Below are 16,481 nucleotides of genomic sequence, written 5' to 3'. Positions count from 1 at the left end.
AATTCCATTTTTAATACACTTTGTTCTTTACTTTGATTCTGGTTTCAGCCAGATTCCTTCTAATCATCTTTCCTGATTTTTTTTTCTTCTAATATTTACCATTGTTCACAAGGAATGCGGTCCATCTTCTTTATTAAGTGTCAGATCCTGATTTTTTTGTGTAAAAACAAACACAAGAATTTTGTTTCCATTGAGGTTAACGAGTACATGTAGTTTATGTATTACCTATTTCTTGGGAAGCCAAACTTGCTCCCTATCTAGTTAACCGACTTCCATTATTCCATGTGCCAAATAAATAGGGAGCTGCTTGGGAAGACGGCAACCATGTGCAACCTTAACAGAACAAGAAGTATAAATATTATAATTTTTAGAAATTAAATGTTTTCAATGTGTTCAGTACTCATTAAGGAAACCTTATGCTAACTTATTTTATAAAGTAAATTATGTGGATCTAATAAGTCTGGATTATTCTTCTGATTTTCTTTTCAACAAGATCTACCTTGAAAATGAGAAAAATTTCAAGTTTTCTTGGTCATTTCTCCTGGTATTTAGACCTAAATCTCACTTATTTTATGTACTTCTCTTTCTATTTTTATCGCCTACCTCCTTTTAAAAAATGTGAAATAGAAGTATTTTGAATACTGGTTCTATCAGATACGCACCATCTGTTGATGATGTGTGAAGACATAATATTAATCATGTAATATCTTGAGCAGATTATCATAATTAAGGAAAAATGAAAACCAATGTTTGGAAACAATTTTTTAACTCTTTACAAAAAAAAAAAACAGTTGTTAAATCCTTTGAATTCTTCATTATTTATGTACAAAGAATAGTGACACTTGAGTTGAAAATGATTTATAATGCACGAACAGTTTTAAGTCATTTTAAGTTCTGATACATAAGGCATTTTCAATACTTTAATAAGAAAAAAAAAAGAAAGAGCAGGTGAGGATAAGACAGATACTTTTTAAGAACAGAGCACGATATGTCAAAACGTATACACAAAAATTAAGGTTATATACCTGGTATATATGAAATTGCAAATATACGTCTTCCAAACGATGCATGCTTGATCTCTCTCACAAATTCTTTGGTGTCAGTTTTAAAACACTGGATCCGACCATTTTCCCTGTCTGCCACACATAACTGCCCCAAATGAGGTACAAAAGCCAAGCTGTGAGGAACACTGAACTGGCCCGGGTTAGGATTGCTCCCTGAAGACTCTACAGAATAAAGAAAAACCTCAGATATACAATTTATAAAGTCACTCAAAGTCTGACTCTATAGTTTTGTAATTTCCCATATTCATGATAGTAAACCACTAAATTTCTAGAAAGGGGGAGAAATAAGGTATATCAGTTTTAAGTTTATTTCATAATATCTCTTACCCACAACAGATTTTCTCCATTATTTGGACAAAGGCTTTTTGCAGAAGCATTCTTTTTCCTCTTATAAGACTTGTGAGCACATGAGCGTGTGTGTGTGTGTGTGTGTGTGTGTGTAACCCAAGCGGGGGCACACAGAGATCCTGTTTTCCTCAAAGTAAAGGACAATTCATCCCACAGAATGTGAAAAGTGGTCAATCTCTTGTTCCTACTGATATTGGCTAAGAATTACAATTAAAGATCAAAAGTCTTTTTGGGTACCTTCTCCCCACTGCATGATAAACTTTCCAGTTGGTGAAAACTGCACAATCCGACTGTTGCAGTAACCATCTGATACATAGATGGTTCCAGTTTCTGGATCCACAGCCACATCAGTGGGTTGACAGAAGTGATTCTGGTCACTGCCTGGTTGCATACTTCTTCCCAGGATTAACATAGGGCCTTCTTTACTGTTTGGATCCAGTTTGAACACCTTTTTAAAATGGAATAAAGGATTTACTCACTTTGCATGGTTATTAATGACACATACCCAACATGACTAAGATCACTTTTATGGGCAATCTTCAGTGTAAGCTCTGAGAGACTTATTTAAAAGATGATACTTTTTGGAGCTGGATGGTCCCTAGATATCATTCGATCCGATTCATTTGATAAATGAAGTCTACAGAGATTAACTGATTTTTCTCAAGGTCACCCAGTTAATTAGTGGCAAATGGTGACAAACACATGGTTGTCCTATTCCACTTCACCCCCTATGTTTCCTTTCTGTCTTTCCTTAACTAACAGTACAAACCTCTTCAGATAACACATGAACAATAAATGTTTGCTGAGATGATGTTTAAAGATTGAGGGAAGAAAAACTTAGTAATTCTTGTAGCAACATCTTCTGAAGGTTTTTTCTAGTTCACTGCCTCCTATTCATAAACATGTTATCAAACTTAAGCTTATCTGGGGAGAAGGGGAACACTTCATGACTATTCTGTGACTGAAATGTAACTTCTCTGAAAAAGGGCAAACATGTTTTAAAATTTTATTTTTTACACACAAACATATACTTACTAGAGACCTTGTCTCAATTTATAGAATAAGGTGGCTTAGAAAAGAAAACATAAATGAGTGGTAAAATAGAAATAAGACCTGGGGACAAAGGAAGTATAAGTAAATGCAGTAAGTCAAGAAGGAAGTGGAGAGGGCCCACGTCACTGTCACAGCTGAACTCCATCTCTGCACCTACACCTCCTGCCAACCCAAGGGTGAAAGGAGACTTCATAAATTACACATTAGCTTTTTCCGCACTGAATTCTATAAGAAAACTTTTGGATGTGGCTGTTCCATTTTCTTGTTATAAACTTACAGAGTCACAGAAAAAGACTCACACAACTCCAGAAAATCAGGTCCTTTTGAAAGCACAACTGTTAGCTTCTATTTGAATAAATGCCAGATTGGAAGATTACCTGATGGAGAGCCACATCCGTGACCCAATAATTTCCATCTTTATCTATGCTCAAGCCATGTGGTAAATAAAACCTGCAAAATAAAAAAGTAATTGTCTTAATTATATGTATCTCCCCAAAGCATACATGAGAAGATTCTTTTTCTAAATAACCCCTAAAGGCAACATAAATTTATGCACTGATAAATATGCAGGTCCTTACTACGGCACTGGGTGTTGGGTGGTTACTACAGGAAAGACCAAAATGAATTATTAAATGAAAACACTTGTTATGATAAGAGATCTGTGACAAACCTTAAGTAGTATTTAATCATATTAAAAATCTGTAAATGAAAGCTACATAAAACTAAAAACCCGTTGTTATCAAATCGATTCCGACTTATAGTGACTCTATAGGACAGAACAGAACTGCCCCATAGGGTTTCCAAGGAGTGCCTGGTAGGCTCCAACTGCTGACCTCTTGGTTAGCAGCCGAACTCTTAACCACTACACCACCAGGGATTCCAAAAGCTACATAAAAATTACAAATATTTATTATAAAGCAGAATACATTAAACAACAAAATAGTGACAATTTAAAAATAGGTTTTAAGATTATAAATAACATCTTAGATAGGTGTATAACATATAATTGTCCAGAGGAACAGAAATTGATTTAGGTAGGCATTTTGAATAGTTTAAATACATTGCAAGACAATGCAATGCTATACTAATATAAAATATTAAACCTTACTCAAAATCTTTAAAAATACCTATTAAAGATAGTAAAACCCAAAGAAAAACAACTTTCAGCAAAAATGGACTGTGCTTATCTAAGCAAAGTGAAGTGGTAAATTGGACAATCATTAGAGAAGGTTAATCTAGTTAACAGATCAATACGAATGATCAGAGTAAGAGAATTGTAAGCTAATGCAGACAGGGGCCTATAGGCTTATGGAACCTGGATAGAGTTAATAAACTCGTGAACAATATGTTAATGTGGTTTTGGTCTATGACACCTCATAATCCACAAGCTATTTTTGTAGGCTTCTATCCTTAGTATGGAGCCCTGGGGGCGAGTGGTTAAGAGCTTGGCTGCTAACCAAAAGGTTGGCCGTTGGAATCTACCAGCTGCTCCTTTGAAACCCTATGAGACAGTTCTACTCTGTCCTACAGAGTCGCTATGAGTCGGAATTGACTGGATGGTAACAGGTTGGGTTTGGTTATCCTTAGTATAAGAAGCCCTGGTAGCACAGTGGTTAAGCACTTAGCTGCTAATGAAAAAGTTGGTGGTTTGAACCCACCAGCTGCTCTATGGGAGAACAAAATGGCAGTCTGCTTCTGTAAAGATTTATAGCCTTGGAAACCCTATATGGGGCAGTTCTCTGTGAGTCTCAATTGACTCGACAGCTGTGGGTTTTGGCAGTTAGCCTTAGTATGGTGTTAGCAGAATAGAGTTTGTCATGAGCCAAACCTATGACACCCTGATCCTGATTTATTAACTGAACTAGATCCCTGCCTTGGGTAACTGAATGTAAGGGTTATGATTTGCTTTTAACATAGACACCCACTGATGGTCAAGTTGATTTAGCAGCAGTTGTTCTACCTTTCTCCTTAATTTCTTTCAGGAATGAGGGTACTTCTGATTAACAGGTAGAGCACAAAAGAGAGGTTCAAGCACACTGAGTGGTGGAGCTCGTACTAGAATTTGGCCCCTGGCTCACCGTCCTAGAAACCTACTAAAATAATCAAAACCTCGTAATTACCATCTCCATACACAACTGGATTCAAAGTAGACGGCACCCTGCCTTTCACTGCCTTTCAAGGAAGCTGGCCTTCTTTGTGCCTAAGCAGATGGAATAGGTTATAGTCCCTGAAGCCACCAGGTTAAAATGGTTGAGGACACTCTTTAAGCAGGTGTCCCTTTCTTTCAATGACTGTGAATATGAGCCAACTTTTTTTGGCTGCCAAATTCTATCTAGGAATAAGACCAAATAATGAGCAGCTTTCAAAGACAAAATTATATGCGCATGCTAAGGAAAGCTAAAAATGGCATTTGTTCAGTCTTCATTTTGAGATGGGAAGAAGGCTTTTTTCTTATCTGTGATTGCTTGATGAGTTTGGTTATGCAACTCTTCCAATGAAGATTTTTTTTTTTTTTAATCTTCAGATCTAGCTGACCAGCAAATCATTTCGTTAGCCGGGTATATCAAGTTTTCTCTCAATCTTGATAATGTATTAGAATAAACTGGGGAGCTTTAAAACTAAATCCGAATTTTTTTTTAAAGTTTCTCAGGTGATTATAACATTCAGCCAGGGTTTAGAACTATCTATTTAGAAAATGGAGAATGGAGTCCCTCGGTGGTACAAATGGTTAACAAGATCGGCTGTAAGCAGGGCTTCAAACTGGTTCAGACCAGTTCAGGAACATTCAGTAATTGTGGACTTAAATGGACACGTTGCACAGCAACCAAATCTCTTGCCCCAGGGTTTTGACCTGAGTAAGAACCAAACAGCAGTGCTCCCTCAAAGATGGCAGCCAATTGCGCCGCTTTGAATATGTACTGCTCTCCAGAGTTCTGCCAGTAATCCAATCTCCTGTACAGATCCGGAATGTTTCAGGAGCCTGATGTGGGAGATTGGATTTTTTACAGGACTCAGGACAGCGACACAGATTCAAAGCAACCCAGTCAGCCACCATGTTTGAGGGGGCATTGCTGTTTCCTAAAAAAGGTCAAAATCCCAGGGGTAACAGATTTGGCTGTTATGCAATGCATGCGCTGTCCTCATTTACTCGGCAGTTACTGAACCCTTCTTAACTGGTTTGAAGCCCTTCTGCTAAGAAAAGGCTCGAGTTCACCCAAGGAGCCTTGGAAGAAAGGCCTCATGATCTACTTCCGAAAACTCAGCCACTGAAAACCCTATGGAGTACAGTTCTACTCTGACACTCATGGGGTTTCCATGAGTAGGAATCAACTCAATGGCAACTGGCTTGTTTAGAAAATGCAAAGAGGGGATGACTGAATTAATTTCCTGCTTTCTTGAGCTGGACTTTCCTACCACTGCTGTACAACTCTGTCTTTTCAAAACAGACCAGTGATGTATTTATACTCAATCTATGTAGTAGAAGCCTTCATAACACATAAGCAATATGACTCACAGATTTTTGCCACTGGAATGGAGTACTGCAGCATTATTTGGATCTATGACAAGAATAGTGTCCTCTTCAATTGGTCCAAGTCCTCTTTGCTGGTAAACAAACTTGCTGTCAAAAGAGCTAAACAAAATGCATTAGAATTGAAAACACTGATCAGAAACTCCAGTGAACTTGAGAAATACGGACCACTCAGATGAGATTCTAACTACAGAATCAAAGAAGAGCTCAGCTGTATTTAACTTCATTCTTTGTCCTTCATGTTTCAGCACCTTAGACTCATACACACCATTAGCCTACAGAACTGTGCTACTCGGAGTACTCAGGGGAGCAGCAGCAGCATCACTTGGAAACGCAGCCTCAGACCTGCCCAGTCAGAATCTGCACGTTCACAAGGTCTCCAGGTGATCTGTGTGAACACTGGAGTCTGAGAGACACGGGTCTAGAACACTTAGAGTAACAATTACTTAACGTTTTAATAGTCGTTTAAAAAGCTCTTAAAAGTAGTTTAATTCAATGAGTTATTTTCTTCAAATTACAAAAGGAAGCACTGTACTTAACTTCCTCTGTAATAATAAAAAAGGAGTAAATAGCTGAAAACATTAGCAATTAAAAATGTTTGTTATAATACTTCCTATACAAACACATACTATAAAGATATAGAACAGAATGTTCAAAATATTTTAAAAATATAGGATGATTTATATGCTGAACAAAAATATGCTTATACATTAACAGACATAATCCATAATCCATATAACATTTTATAAGTACAAAGGGGAAAACTACATAATATTACAAAAACTAGAACAAATATGGTAATTTCTGCTTTTCAACTCAGCATGTTCTTGGTTATTATAAAATACGTTGTTATACACACACACATATATTTCTACTTTTATTGATGGTAATACCTTTCCTTAAATTAACAATTATCAGAGACACTATTTATTTCAATTCTTGTCTGGAAAATTACACACTAATGGGGATAAATGACGAAGATAAACTCTTCTAATCTAAGCTTATGTAATATAGAGGCAAATATATATAGCACCAGGAGACCAACTTAAATTTTCAGAAATGACGAGCTGGATCAGATGAGCCACATATATTTTGGCCAGATAAAGTCAATGGTTACTCAATGAATTTCTGTAAAACAGAATTTCCTTTACAGTATCAGACAAGATGATGAATAAAAAACTGTTAACATTTTGTAGTTAACTGTATAAGCAAAAGAAGAATCCAAATAACATTAAATATTTATGGAGATATATTTGCAACAGGGAAGGTGACAGACTGCTCAGATCTATCACACACCTATTGATTGGTTGGTTGATATATTTATGGAACTTACATAGAGTCCCAGTAGGAGAAGTAAATCTTTAGAATTATATTCTCTTGTCATTAAAAATATACATCACACAATCATTTCAGCTTCTTGACTGTTAGTCTTTTGGGTATTTTTTTCCTGAAAGATAACAATAAGTTCCTAAAGTAGTTCTTATTAATGATGGATTCAATTGAACACAAAATATTGATTCAGCTTTGTCAACCTTAACTTAAGTAATACTGTTTACATATGCTATTATGTCCAGTTAAAACCACACAGCAAGATCTAGAAAAATACATATACTTATGAAGTAGAAGTAGCATCACAAACAAAACAGATTTTGTAAGATGTTCATGGAATCATCAAACTGAAATTCAAAATTTTATTAGGTAGAAACCTATGTAAAAATAGACAAGGTGTTATTAAATCAGAGGAGGTTAGTAAAGACCAAACATAAAGTCACTCTCTTACTACTGTGAAACACGAAAGAATTTGTCCTAACTGTAATTCTAATTTCAATATGAATTCCTTTGCTAAGAATGTTATAACTTTTCCTCTAGAAAATAAAGGTATCAGATTCAGCCATGATTCATTTTTCATTTTTTTTCCAACTTGGCTATATTGGATAATTTCATGTTGCCAATATAAGACTCCATATATTGTAAGCTTCATATTCATATGTAAGATGATGTCTCCTCACTCATTCTCTCTTCTAATGTTTAAATCCTATATTCCTCATTGTTAGAAGTATTCCATTGCTTTGTAAAGGCACAATGGCACTCTGAATAATGTGAAGGTTATACTTCCCCTATCTACTAGGAGTTAAAAACCTATTTTTCCTCTTTTTTAATTGAAAATTTTGAGATAATTGTAGATTCAAGTACAGCTGTAATAAATAATGCAGAGAGATCCTGTATACACTTATTGAGTTTTTCCCAACAGTACCATTCTGTAAAACTATGGTGTAGTATCACAGCAGGATATTGATAATGGTACAATTCACAGATCGTATTCAAATTTCACCTTTCCCTTTTTTATTTCCTAAAAAAAAAACAAAAATTTATTATTATTCTTACTGTTGTGGGAGAGAAAGTGGAAATGAGATATTCTTCCCCAGGAGCAAACACTGAACCCCTTTAGCTTAAAGCATTTCTTATAGCTACAGCTTATTTCTCCAGATACTCAAATATTTTAAAATGTAAACTGTAGCTTAAATTACTCACTGGCAGCCATGTAAGCTCAGAGTCATGGACCTGAACTATTGGGCTTGACTTCTAAAAAAACAAATTGTGTTACGGAGGAAATCCAAAAAACCAGACCCACGGTCCTTGTGCTAGTCAGGTCAAATGAAAATGTGGCTGATGAGTAGATAAGTGAAAAATATCCTTTGTTAATGGTCTTAGTCTACGAGGCCCACAAATGGAGAGAAATGTATCAAGTAATTGATGTTTTTCTGTTACAAACACAATTTGTAAGTGCACAAACACCCATATCCATAACCTAGAAATTTCACATGTCTAGTGTGGATAGTACATAATAAAGTTAACTAATTTGAGCACACCCCATTTGTGTTTCATTATCCACTTTTTGGTGTTGTAATAATAAATTGTGAAATGGCAAATGATGGAAATAAAAGTAACAAAAATAAACTAAGTCACAAAGCAAATAAATCAGGTTTTCATAGTCAAAAGTTAGATCCACAGAAAATATCAGACCTCTCAACTCATCAAGGTATTTGTCTTAGTATCTTATTACACTGCAACAACTAATAATTTAGTTTTTTTTTTTTAGGTTATATTTGATGCCACAAATTACCCTCATGCCATCAGTATATGCATAGGGAATTCTGTGTGATGTGTAGGACAAGTCATTTTTCCTATGGCATATAGCTTTATGACTATTATTCATATTATTACTACAATTCTCCTATGTCCATTAAGGATCTCAGTGATTAGACAAGTTCTTAAATTTACTGATAAGAGAATCTGTTCATTTAACCACCCCCCCTCAAAACAAATACACACAAATGATTTAAAAAAAAAAAGGAACTCTATACTAATACCATTTAAATATATTAATTTATTCTAACAAAATAACAAATTATAAAATTTTAGAAATCTTAGGAAGAATATAGCTTTAAATGAATTAACCACAACTGACTGAACTACTTGATTTAAAAATCTTTGTGATACCTTTTAACAAAAGCCTATACGTTTAAGCTGGCAGCATCAAGGAACATCCAGTCACTCAACTGATTGGTTGACTGGCCCTAATTCTTTCATTTGGGATAGCTGGAGCTTCAGAGTTGGCCCCTGGTAGTTACATAGGGAAAGTAACAAAAGAAATTGATTTTTTTCTTAAATGGAAAAATTGTATATATTTTTAACCTGCCAGAAAAAGTAGTTTATAAATTGTTTTACAATTCAAAGGCAGGAACCCTTGAGCAGTTCACAAATGGATGTCAGATGATAGAGCTCAATACACTGTTGCTATAGCAAACTGCTTATTTAGTGTTCTAAAGCAGCTGCCCCGCATTATATGCTGCAGAGAGGTCTTTATTTCAACCACATTTAACTTTTTACAGGATATAATAATACCCTGCACATTTCACATAGTGCTTGGAGCACTGATGATTTTTGTTTGCTTCTCTGAAAAAGCACTCAGCTGAAAAGACTGAACTGCAGAGGCCTATGGGCCAGAATTCATCAGTTCTTTATTTTAGCAGTTTGAATTCCCCATTAATGATTTTGCACATTAGCAGCTAATCAAATAGTTTAGATAAGGCTGAGAAGATATACTTTGCTTCGTTCACACACAAGAGCTAGAGTAAGAGAAACTTCTGTGTCATCAAATCAAAATTAAGGGAATACAAAATAAATAATATCAACTGAAGAAAGAAGTGAAATTTAATGTTATATAAATTAAGTAGCTAGATGAAGAACGATAGGTTTTCAAGTGGGAAAATAAGTGTATCAAACAAAAGCCAGAGACTTTAAATGGAATATGATTTAATGTTGTTGTTAGGTGCCATCAAGTCGGTTCTGGACTCTTAACGACCCTATATACAACAGAATGAAACACTGCCTCGTCCTGTGCCATCCTCACAATTGTTATGTTTGAGCCCATTGTTGCAACCTCTGTGTCAATCCATCCTGTCGAGGGGTCTTCCTCTTTTTTGCTGACCACCTGTGTTACCAAGCATGATATCCTTCTTTAGGACTGGTCCCTCCTGATAATAATACTATATTAAAAACACTTCTGAACATATAAACATGGCAGACAAAGAAACCAGCAATATTACACGGTGCCCTGATGGACTCAGAACTAGAGACACCATGAACAGTGATGGAAAAAAGACAAAACTTGGTATCAGGGTACCCAAGCGCTGGACTCTGTTGTGTCAATAAGGCCACTGAGGTCAAAGCCAATTAACAAAGTGCTCTTGTTACTCAACAGTATGAGACTTTATATTTTAGAAACGGAAGCTGTGAAGGAGTTTAAGTTTCTTGATGAAGATCTCAAAGCTAGGAAATGGTAACCAAGATTCAAATTCAGGTCTCCTGTCTTAAAAAAACAGTGTGCTTTTCTCTTACTAGTACTGATCTCCCTGTACCTCAGAATCTCCTCTTCCAGTTATGAAATTCAATGAGCAAATGTAGAAGAGATGAAAGAATGGTCACATAACCAAGAATTAGAAAAAGAGGCATAAAACTGGAAGAAAATGGCTCAAGTAAAATGGGAAATTATAATAAGAAATAGAGAAGGGTAGAATATTGACATATTCTTTTTGTAGAACTCTTTACAATTTTCTCTCAGCTATGAAGGTATTAAGGGGCCACTCTGCCACTTCAAGTTTTGTTCTCCAGGTCCAATTAAATCCTAAAGTGTGAAAGAAATTGCAGATATATAAGCAGAGTCCCAAGCAGATATCTTAACTGAAGCTCCAGAAAACTAGCAAGGCAAAGCTTGAACTGATTTTTTCTGAGGTTAGAAAGCTCGTGTATTTCTGAAATTCTTTGACCAGTAACCTTGGCAAAATTCCATAAAGCATTTGATGAAGAGATAGTTTGTGAACTGTTTGGGGAGAGAGGCAGTGAAGAAGTTTCCTAGAAGACCATGTGAGTTCTTTAAGAACAAAATCTGCCAAACTAAACATTGAACTATTCACGTTTTATGAGCAACATTTATGAAGATAGGAAAGGCACACTGATCAAACAGACCTAATATGAGCTGGGGAAGACAGCTCATTCTGTGGTTAACAATTAAAGACTAATATAATACCTGTAAATTGAAGCAATGCTAAATCCATGAAGTGAAATGTGACTGGAATAAATTCCTGAATTTAGTATTTTTAAAGCACCATGACACTACCTAAGTATAGGAGCCCTGGTGGTGTAGTAGTTAAGAAATGTCTACTAACCAAAAGGTCAGCAGTTTGAATACACCAGCTGCTCCTTGGAAATCCTATGGGGCAGTTCTACTCTGTCCTATAGTATGGCTATGAGTACAAATAGACTTGATGGCAATGAGTTTGGTATTTTTTTTTTTTTAATGTAAGTATAAAATTGTAAAAACTTGAGCACCATTTTCTGAAATATATTTGGAGATCTTAGTAGACTACAAATTAAACATAAGGCAACAAAGTAACATGACTGCAAAAAAGTAAATACTTTTTATATTAATGAAGATCTAGAATACTGGTCAAGAGAAGTAATTGCATTGCTCATCAGATAATTTATGAGGTATGTGGCCACTTCTGGACCAAACTTTTTAAAGGGCTGAGAAACCAGAGTGCCTTCAGATGAAAGTAACCAAGTCAGCATGACAAATACTTAAAGGACTTGAGGGTATTTACCCCTGGAAAAGACAAGATTTTCTTCAATATGTGAATAATTGACATGGAAAAAGGGGAGTAAATTCATCCTGCATTACTCTGTCACCAGGATAGAGTGACAGGACTCAGATTTGGCTTTAATGTAATGAAGAACTTTATAACATCTAGATTAGCCCCACAGTTGGATGGTGTGTCTTATATCTGGGAAATTTCTTGGCATTGAAAAAGTTCAGGCATTGGATATCTCTGGAAGATGTTGTAGAAGAGATCTTAGGTGGAAGACTGGAAATGAGCTCTCTGGAGGACATTTGCTGTCCTGGATGTCCAATGTCCCCATTTTGTGTCAATGGAAACTCAACACTTCTTCAGTGGATCCAACATTCTGAGTCCCACTCTCAGCCTATTTGCTTCAGATGATGTTGACTCCACTGTCACATTTCAGGGGTGGAATAAGAGAGTTAAGCTACTTCAAAAAGTGGATTTCATTACTCTACCAATAATGATACATTCAGTGATAGAGGCAACCTATCATCAATTTGGACTAGTGTTGTGATAATGTGATTCTGAAGTTGCAGGGGCAGGGGCGGGGGTGGGGGGAGGCGGAGGGTGGCATCTTCAATTAGAATCTGTGAATGGAGCCAACCAGGATAAATGGGTTGAAAATGGATATTGATGATATTGTTTGGACTACCATATCCCTAGATGTTTTCATCATTAAAAAAAAAAAAACTAATAAATTCCCTCTTTTCTTAAGCTAGTTTATGTTGGGTTTTCCCCTTATTAGTAACAGAAAGAATCCAAAGTGATACAACTTCCCAAACTCCTTCCAACTCAATGTGAAGAAATGATAAACAATTTAAAGGAAACAACTTCTAACCCTAAAAACTAGGGACCAGACCAATAGTTTAGTTAAGTAAGCATGTGACTGAGTCCTGCATGATAGCACCCCAACCAAAGCTGTAATAAATGAAAGAAAGGCCAAGATAAAAGCCTTTGATAGAGATGGTTATTTTAAGACAGAAACCTAGGAACAGCTGTTACTGAGGTGAGAGCTACCCAGCTCTGGCTGGGAGGCATTTAAACTTTAAAGAGCTCAAGCTGCCATGTTACCCTAACACCAGGGCAGACAAGAGGGTCTTTAAAATTTCATTACGCCCTGCTGGTATTAGGCATTTCCATCTCAGCTAGAAGAAGGAAGGGACAGAAGGGGAGGAAAGTGGAAATCAAATTGTGAAAAGGAGTGACAACATCTTTCAGATGGTTAAGTAGTTGTTTATTATTATTAATTTGGTTGCCATGCTTATTTAGCATGGTTAAATAGAAGAGTAAGGCTGATCAGAGCTGTCAGATAGGAATGAAGGGTAACAATATCGATCAAAAGAGTTGGTGTAATGATATCAAATGAGCTTTGGACACTAAGTATTAATTAGAGATTATTATTAACTCCAAGCATTTTTTTGATACTTAAAGATCACCTCCCTAAGTAGTATGGGATATAGAGTGCTTAGATTTGATTTAGAACAAGCCCTGGCCTTTTGGAGATGTACTTTTGTGAAGCTTAGAAATATATGGATGGGAAAGATTCCAAGGAAAATTAATACAAGATTTTTCACTGTTCTACCCAAACAGTAGTAGCAGCAAGAATACAATTTCCACCCAGTCTTTCTAATTTCCACTGTCTCTCAGCAGCACACTGTACATTTTACAGGAAGGTGCTGTCTTGTTCTTTGTACAATCCTCGGATTTTTAATGAAGAAGAAAATCTATGCACTTTGCCTATCTTACACGATGCGACTTATATATGTAGGAAGGATGGTCATGTATTACAGTTCAAAGAACAGAGTTCACAAATCTGAATCTATTTTTCAAAAAGAATAACCAACAGAGTAATACACTTCTAATTCTCTTCATGAATAATAAAGCAGAGAGGGGCTGAAAGCAGAGATCGGAGTGCCTGAAGAGAATTTCCTCATAACCACAGATTGCAAAGGCTGCTAGAGGCCAACAGGCAATAGCAAAAAGGCAGAAGGAAAGAGAGATAACAAATATTCTTACATCTGAAAGATAAAGATGAAGGAGAAAGAACAGAGATTTAAAGAGCAAAATCAGCATATCTACTTTGAAGAAGTCTTGCATTTTTAACACCTCTTTGTTGATGCCATTTATCAGAGCAAACACACCAGGGCTTTGGCAATGAAACTACTTACCCATGATACTGGTTATCTGGATGAAAGCTAGATGCCAGGAAAAAAGCAATTCTTCAGCATAGGATTGCCATATAAACCACAGAAAATATTCCTATGTGGCTCTTGTTTCATAGTCTTATGTCTCCTACCCCAACCTGGCCTTTACTGATTCTTTTCTCTATTAAACTCTTTGAGCCTCTGCTGCTTATTTGGAATAAATATCACATTAAAATGGAAAATTGGACCTTGTCCAATTTAGCTTTAGCCAGCTGAAACAGCATCAATGGGAGAAAATGATGCTGTAATTTTCTCGTCTTGTAAAATGTGGCTAGAAATCCATGCATAAAATGAAGCAATATTCATTAAAATGAAGAATATGCTACAATGAATAGTAATAGCTTGTCTTTAAAGGCACTTGTTAAAATACCATTAGATATTCAATAATGACTAAGATGATGTAATAGAGATGCATGGAAAGAAATGTTGAGTTCGATTGTTTGCTTTGAACTCTGAAGTGATCTCTTTCTAAGATACCATTTTCAAGGGTGACAACTGCAAAGGACAATTAAACAGTAACAAAGCTACCGATCTATTTTGAAATGTTGATTAAGTCCCTTCATCAACCACACAGTGAAAACTAAAAAAAAAAACATACATATATATGTATGACAGTGGATTTAGCATAAGATGAATCAATATCTCTGAAGATGTATCAAAAACAATTGAACTATATATGCAGTCCTTTGTTTTTTCCAAATAAAACCCTACAGTTACAAGCTTGAAAGGAGATTTATTAGACTTAACTGATAAGATATTTAAAATTTTACCTCCATGTGTTAATTTGTAGTAATTTGTAGTAAAATGAATAGATGTTTATAACTCAGGAGAATCAAAATAATGTGCTAAATTTTAGAGTTAAAATAACATGCTAAACTTTGGAGCAAGCTTTTTAGAATACTACCATGCGCATCATCTCATCCCCCCGCAAAAAAACACAAAATAACAAAATGTTGCAGAGGTTGCGGGGAGATTGGAACTCTTAACCACTGTTGGTGGGGATGTAAAATGGTACAACCACTACGGAAGACGATATGGTGCTTCCTTAAAAAGCAAGAAATAGAAATATTATACGATCCAGCAATCCCACTCCTAGGAATATAGCCTAGAAAAATAACAGCCATCACAGGAATAGACATATGCACACCCGTCTTCACTGCAGCACTATTCACAATAGCAAAAAGACGGAGACAATCTAAATGCCCATCAGCAGATAAATCGATAAACAAATTATGGTACAAATACACAATGGAATACTATGCAACAATAAATAACAATGATGAATATGGAAACATCTCACAACATGGATGAATCTGGGGAGCATTATGCTGAATGAAATAAGTTAGTTACAAAAGGACAAATATTGTATGAGAGCACAATTATAAGAACTCAAGAAAAAATTTACAGACAAAAGGATTCTTTGATGGTTAGGAGGGTTTGGAGGGAGGGGAAGAAGAAATCACTAACTAGACAAATGCCAACTTTGGTGAAGGGAAGGACAACAGACGATATAGGGGAAGTCAGCAAAACTGGACTGAAGCAAAAGAATAAAAGTTTCCTAGACATATCCAAACACTTTGAGGGACTAGGCCTGGGGCCTGGGGACTATAGTCTCAGGGGACATCTAGGTCAACTGGCATAACAAAGTTTATAAAGAAAATCTTCTACATCCCACTTTGGTGAGTAGCATCTGGAGTCTTAAAAGCCTATGAGTGGCCATCTAAGATACATCTACTGGTCCCATCCTACCTGGAGCAAAGAAGAATGAATAAAATCAAAGACACAAGAAAAACTTGCCCAAAAGACTAAAGGACCACATAAACCAGAGAATCCACCAACCTGAGACCAGAAGAACTAGATGGTGCCCACCTACCACCACCAACTCTCCTGACAGGGATTACAACAGAGAATCTTGGGCAGAGTAGGAGAAAAATGAGAAAAGAATTCAAACTCATGTGCAAAAACCAGACTTACTGGTCTGACAGAGACTGGAGGAACCCCTGAAATTATGGCCCCTGGATAATCTGCTAACCAAGAACTGAAGCCATTCCAGAAGCCTACTTTTCACACAAAGACTAGACAGGCCTATAAAATAAAAAAA

At 36.0% G+C, this 16,481-nt stretch overlaps 1 protein-coding gene across 17 annotated transcripts in view; it reads right to left on the bottom strand.

Moving 5' to 3' along the window:
- PAM (peptidylglycine alpha-amidating monooxygenase) overlaps positions 1 to 16,481 on the bottom strand; it is a 338,929-nt gene that overhangs the window by 17,686 nt on the left and 304,762 nt on the right. For all 17 annotated transcript variants that reach the window (XM_049871501.1, XM_049871531.1, XM_049871520.1 and 14 more), the window contains 4 exons: positions 5,980 to 6,096; positions 2,843 to 2,915; positions 1,650 to 1,860; positions 1,026 to 1,226 (listed from right to left, as the gene is read on the bottom strand). In XM_049871501.1, coding sequence (XP_049727458.1) covers positions 1,026 to 1,226; positions 1,650 to 1,860; positions 2,843 to 2,915; positions 5,980 to 6,096 — 602 coding nt within the window. The remainder of the gene's footprint in view (positions 1 to 1,025; positions 1,227 to 1,649; positions 1,861 to 2,842; positions 2,916 to 5,979; positions 6,097 to 16,481) is intronic.

This window comes from Elephas maximus, chromosome 2 (genome assembly GCF_024166365.1).
Source record: "Elephas maximus indicus isolate mEleMax1 chromosome 2, mEleMax1 primary haplotype, whole genome shotgun sequence".
Classification (NCBI taxonomy): Eukaryota; Metazoa; Chordata; class Mammalia; order Proboscidea; family Elephantidae; genus Elephas; species Elephas maximus.
Note: the sequence above shows the minus strand (reverse complement) of the source record. Positions and strands in the feature narration are given on the sequence as shown.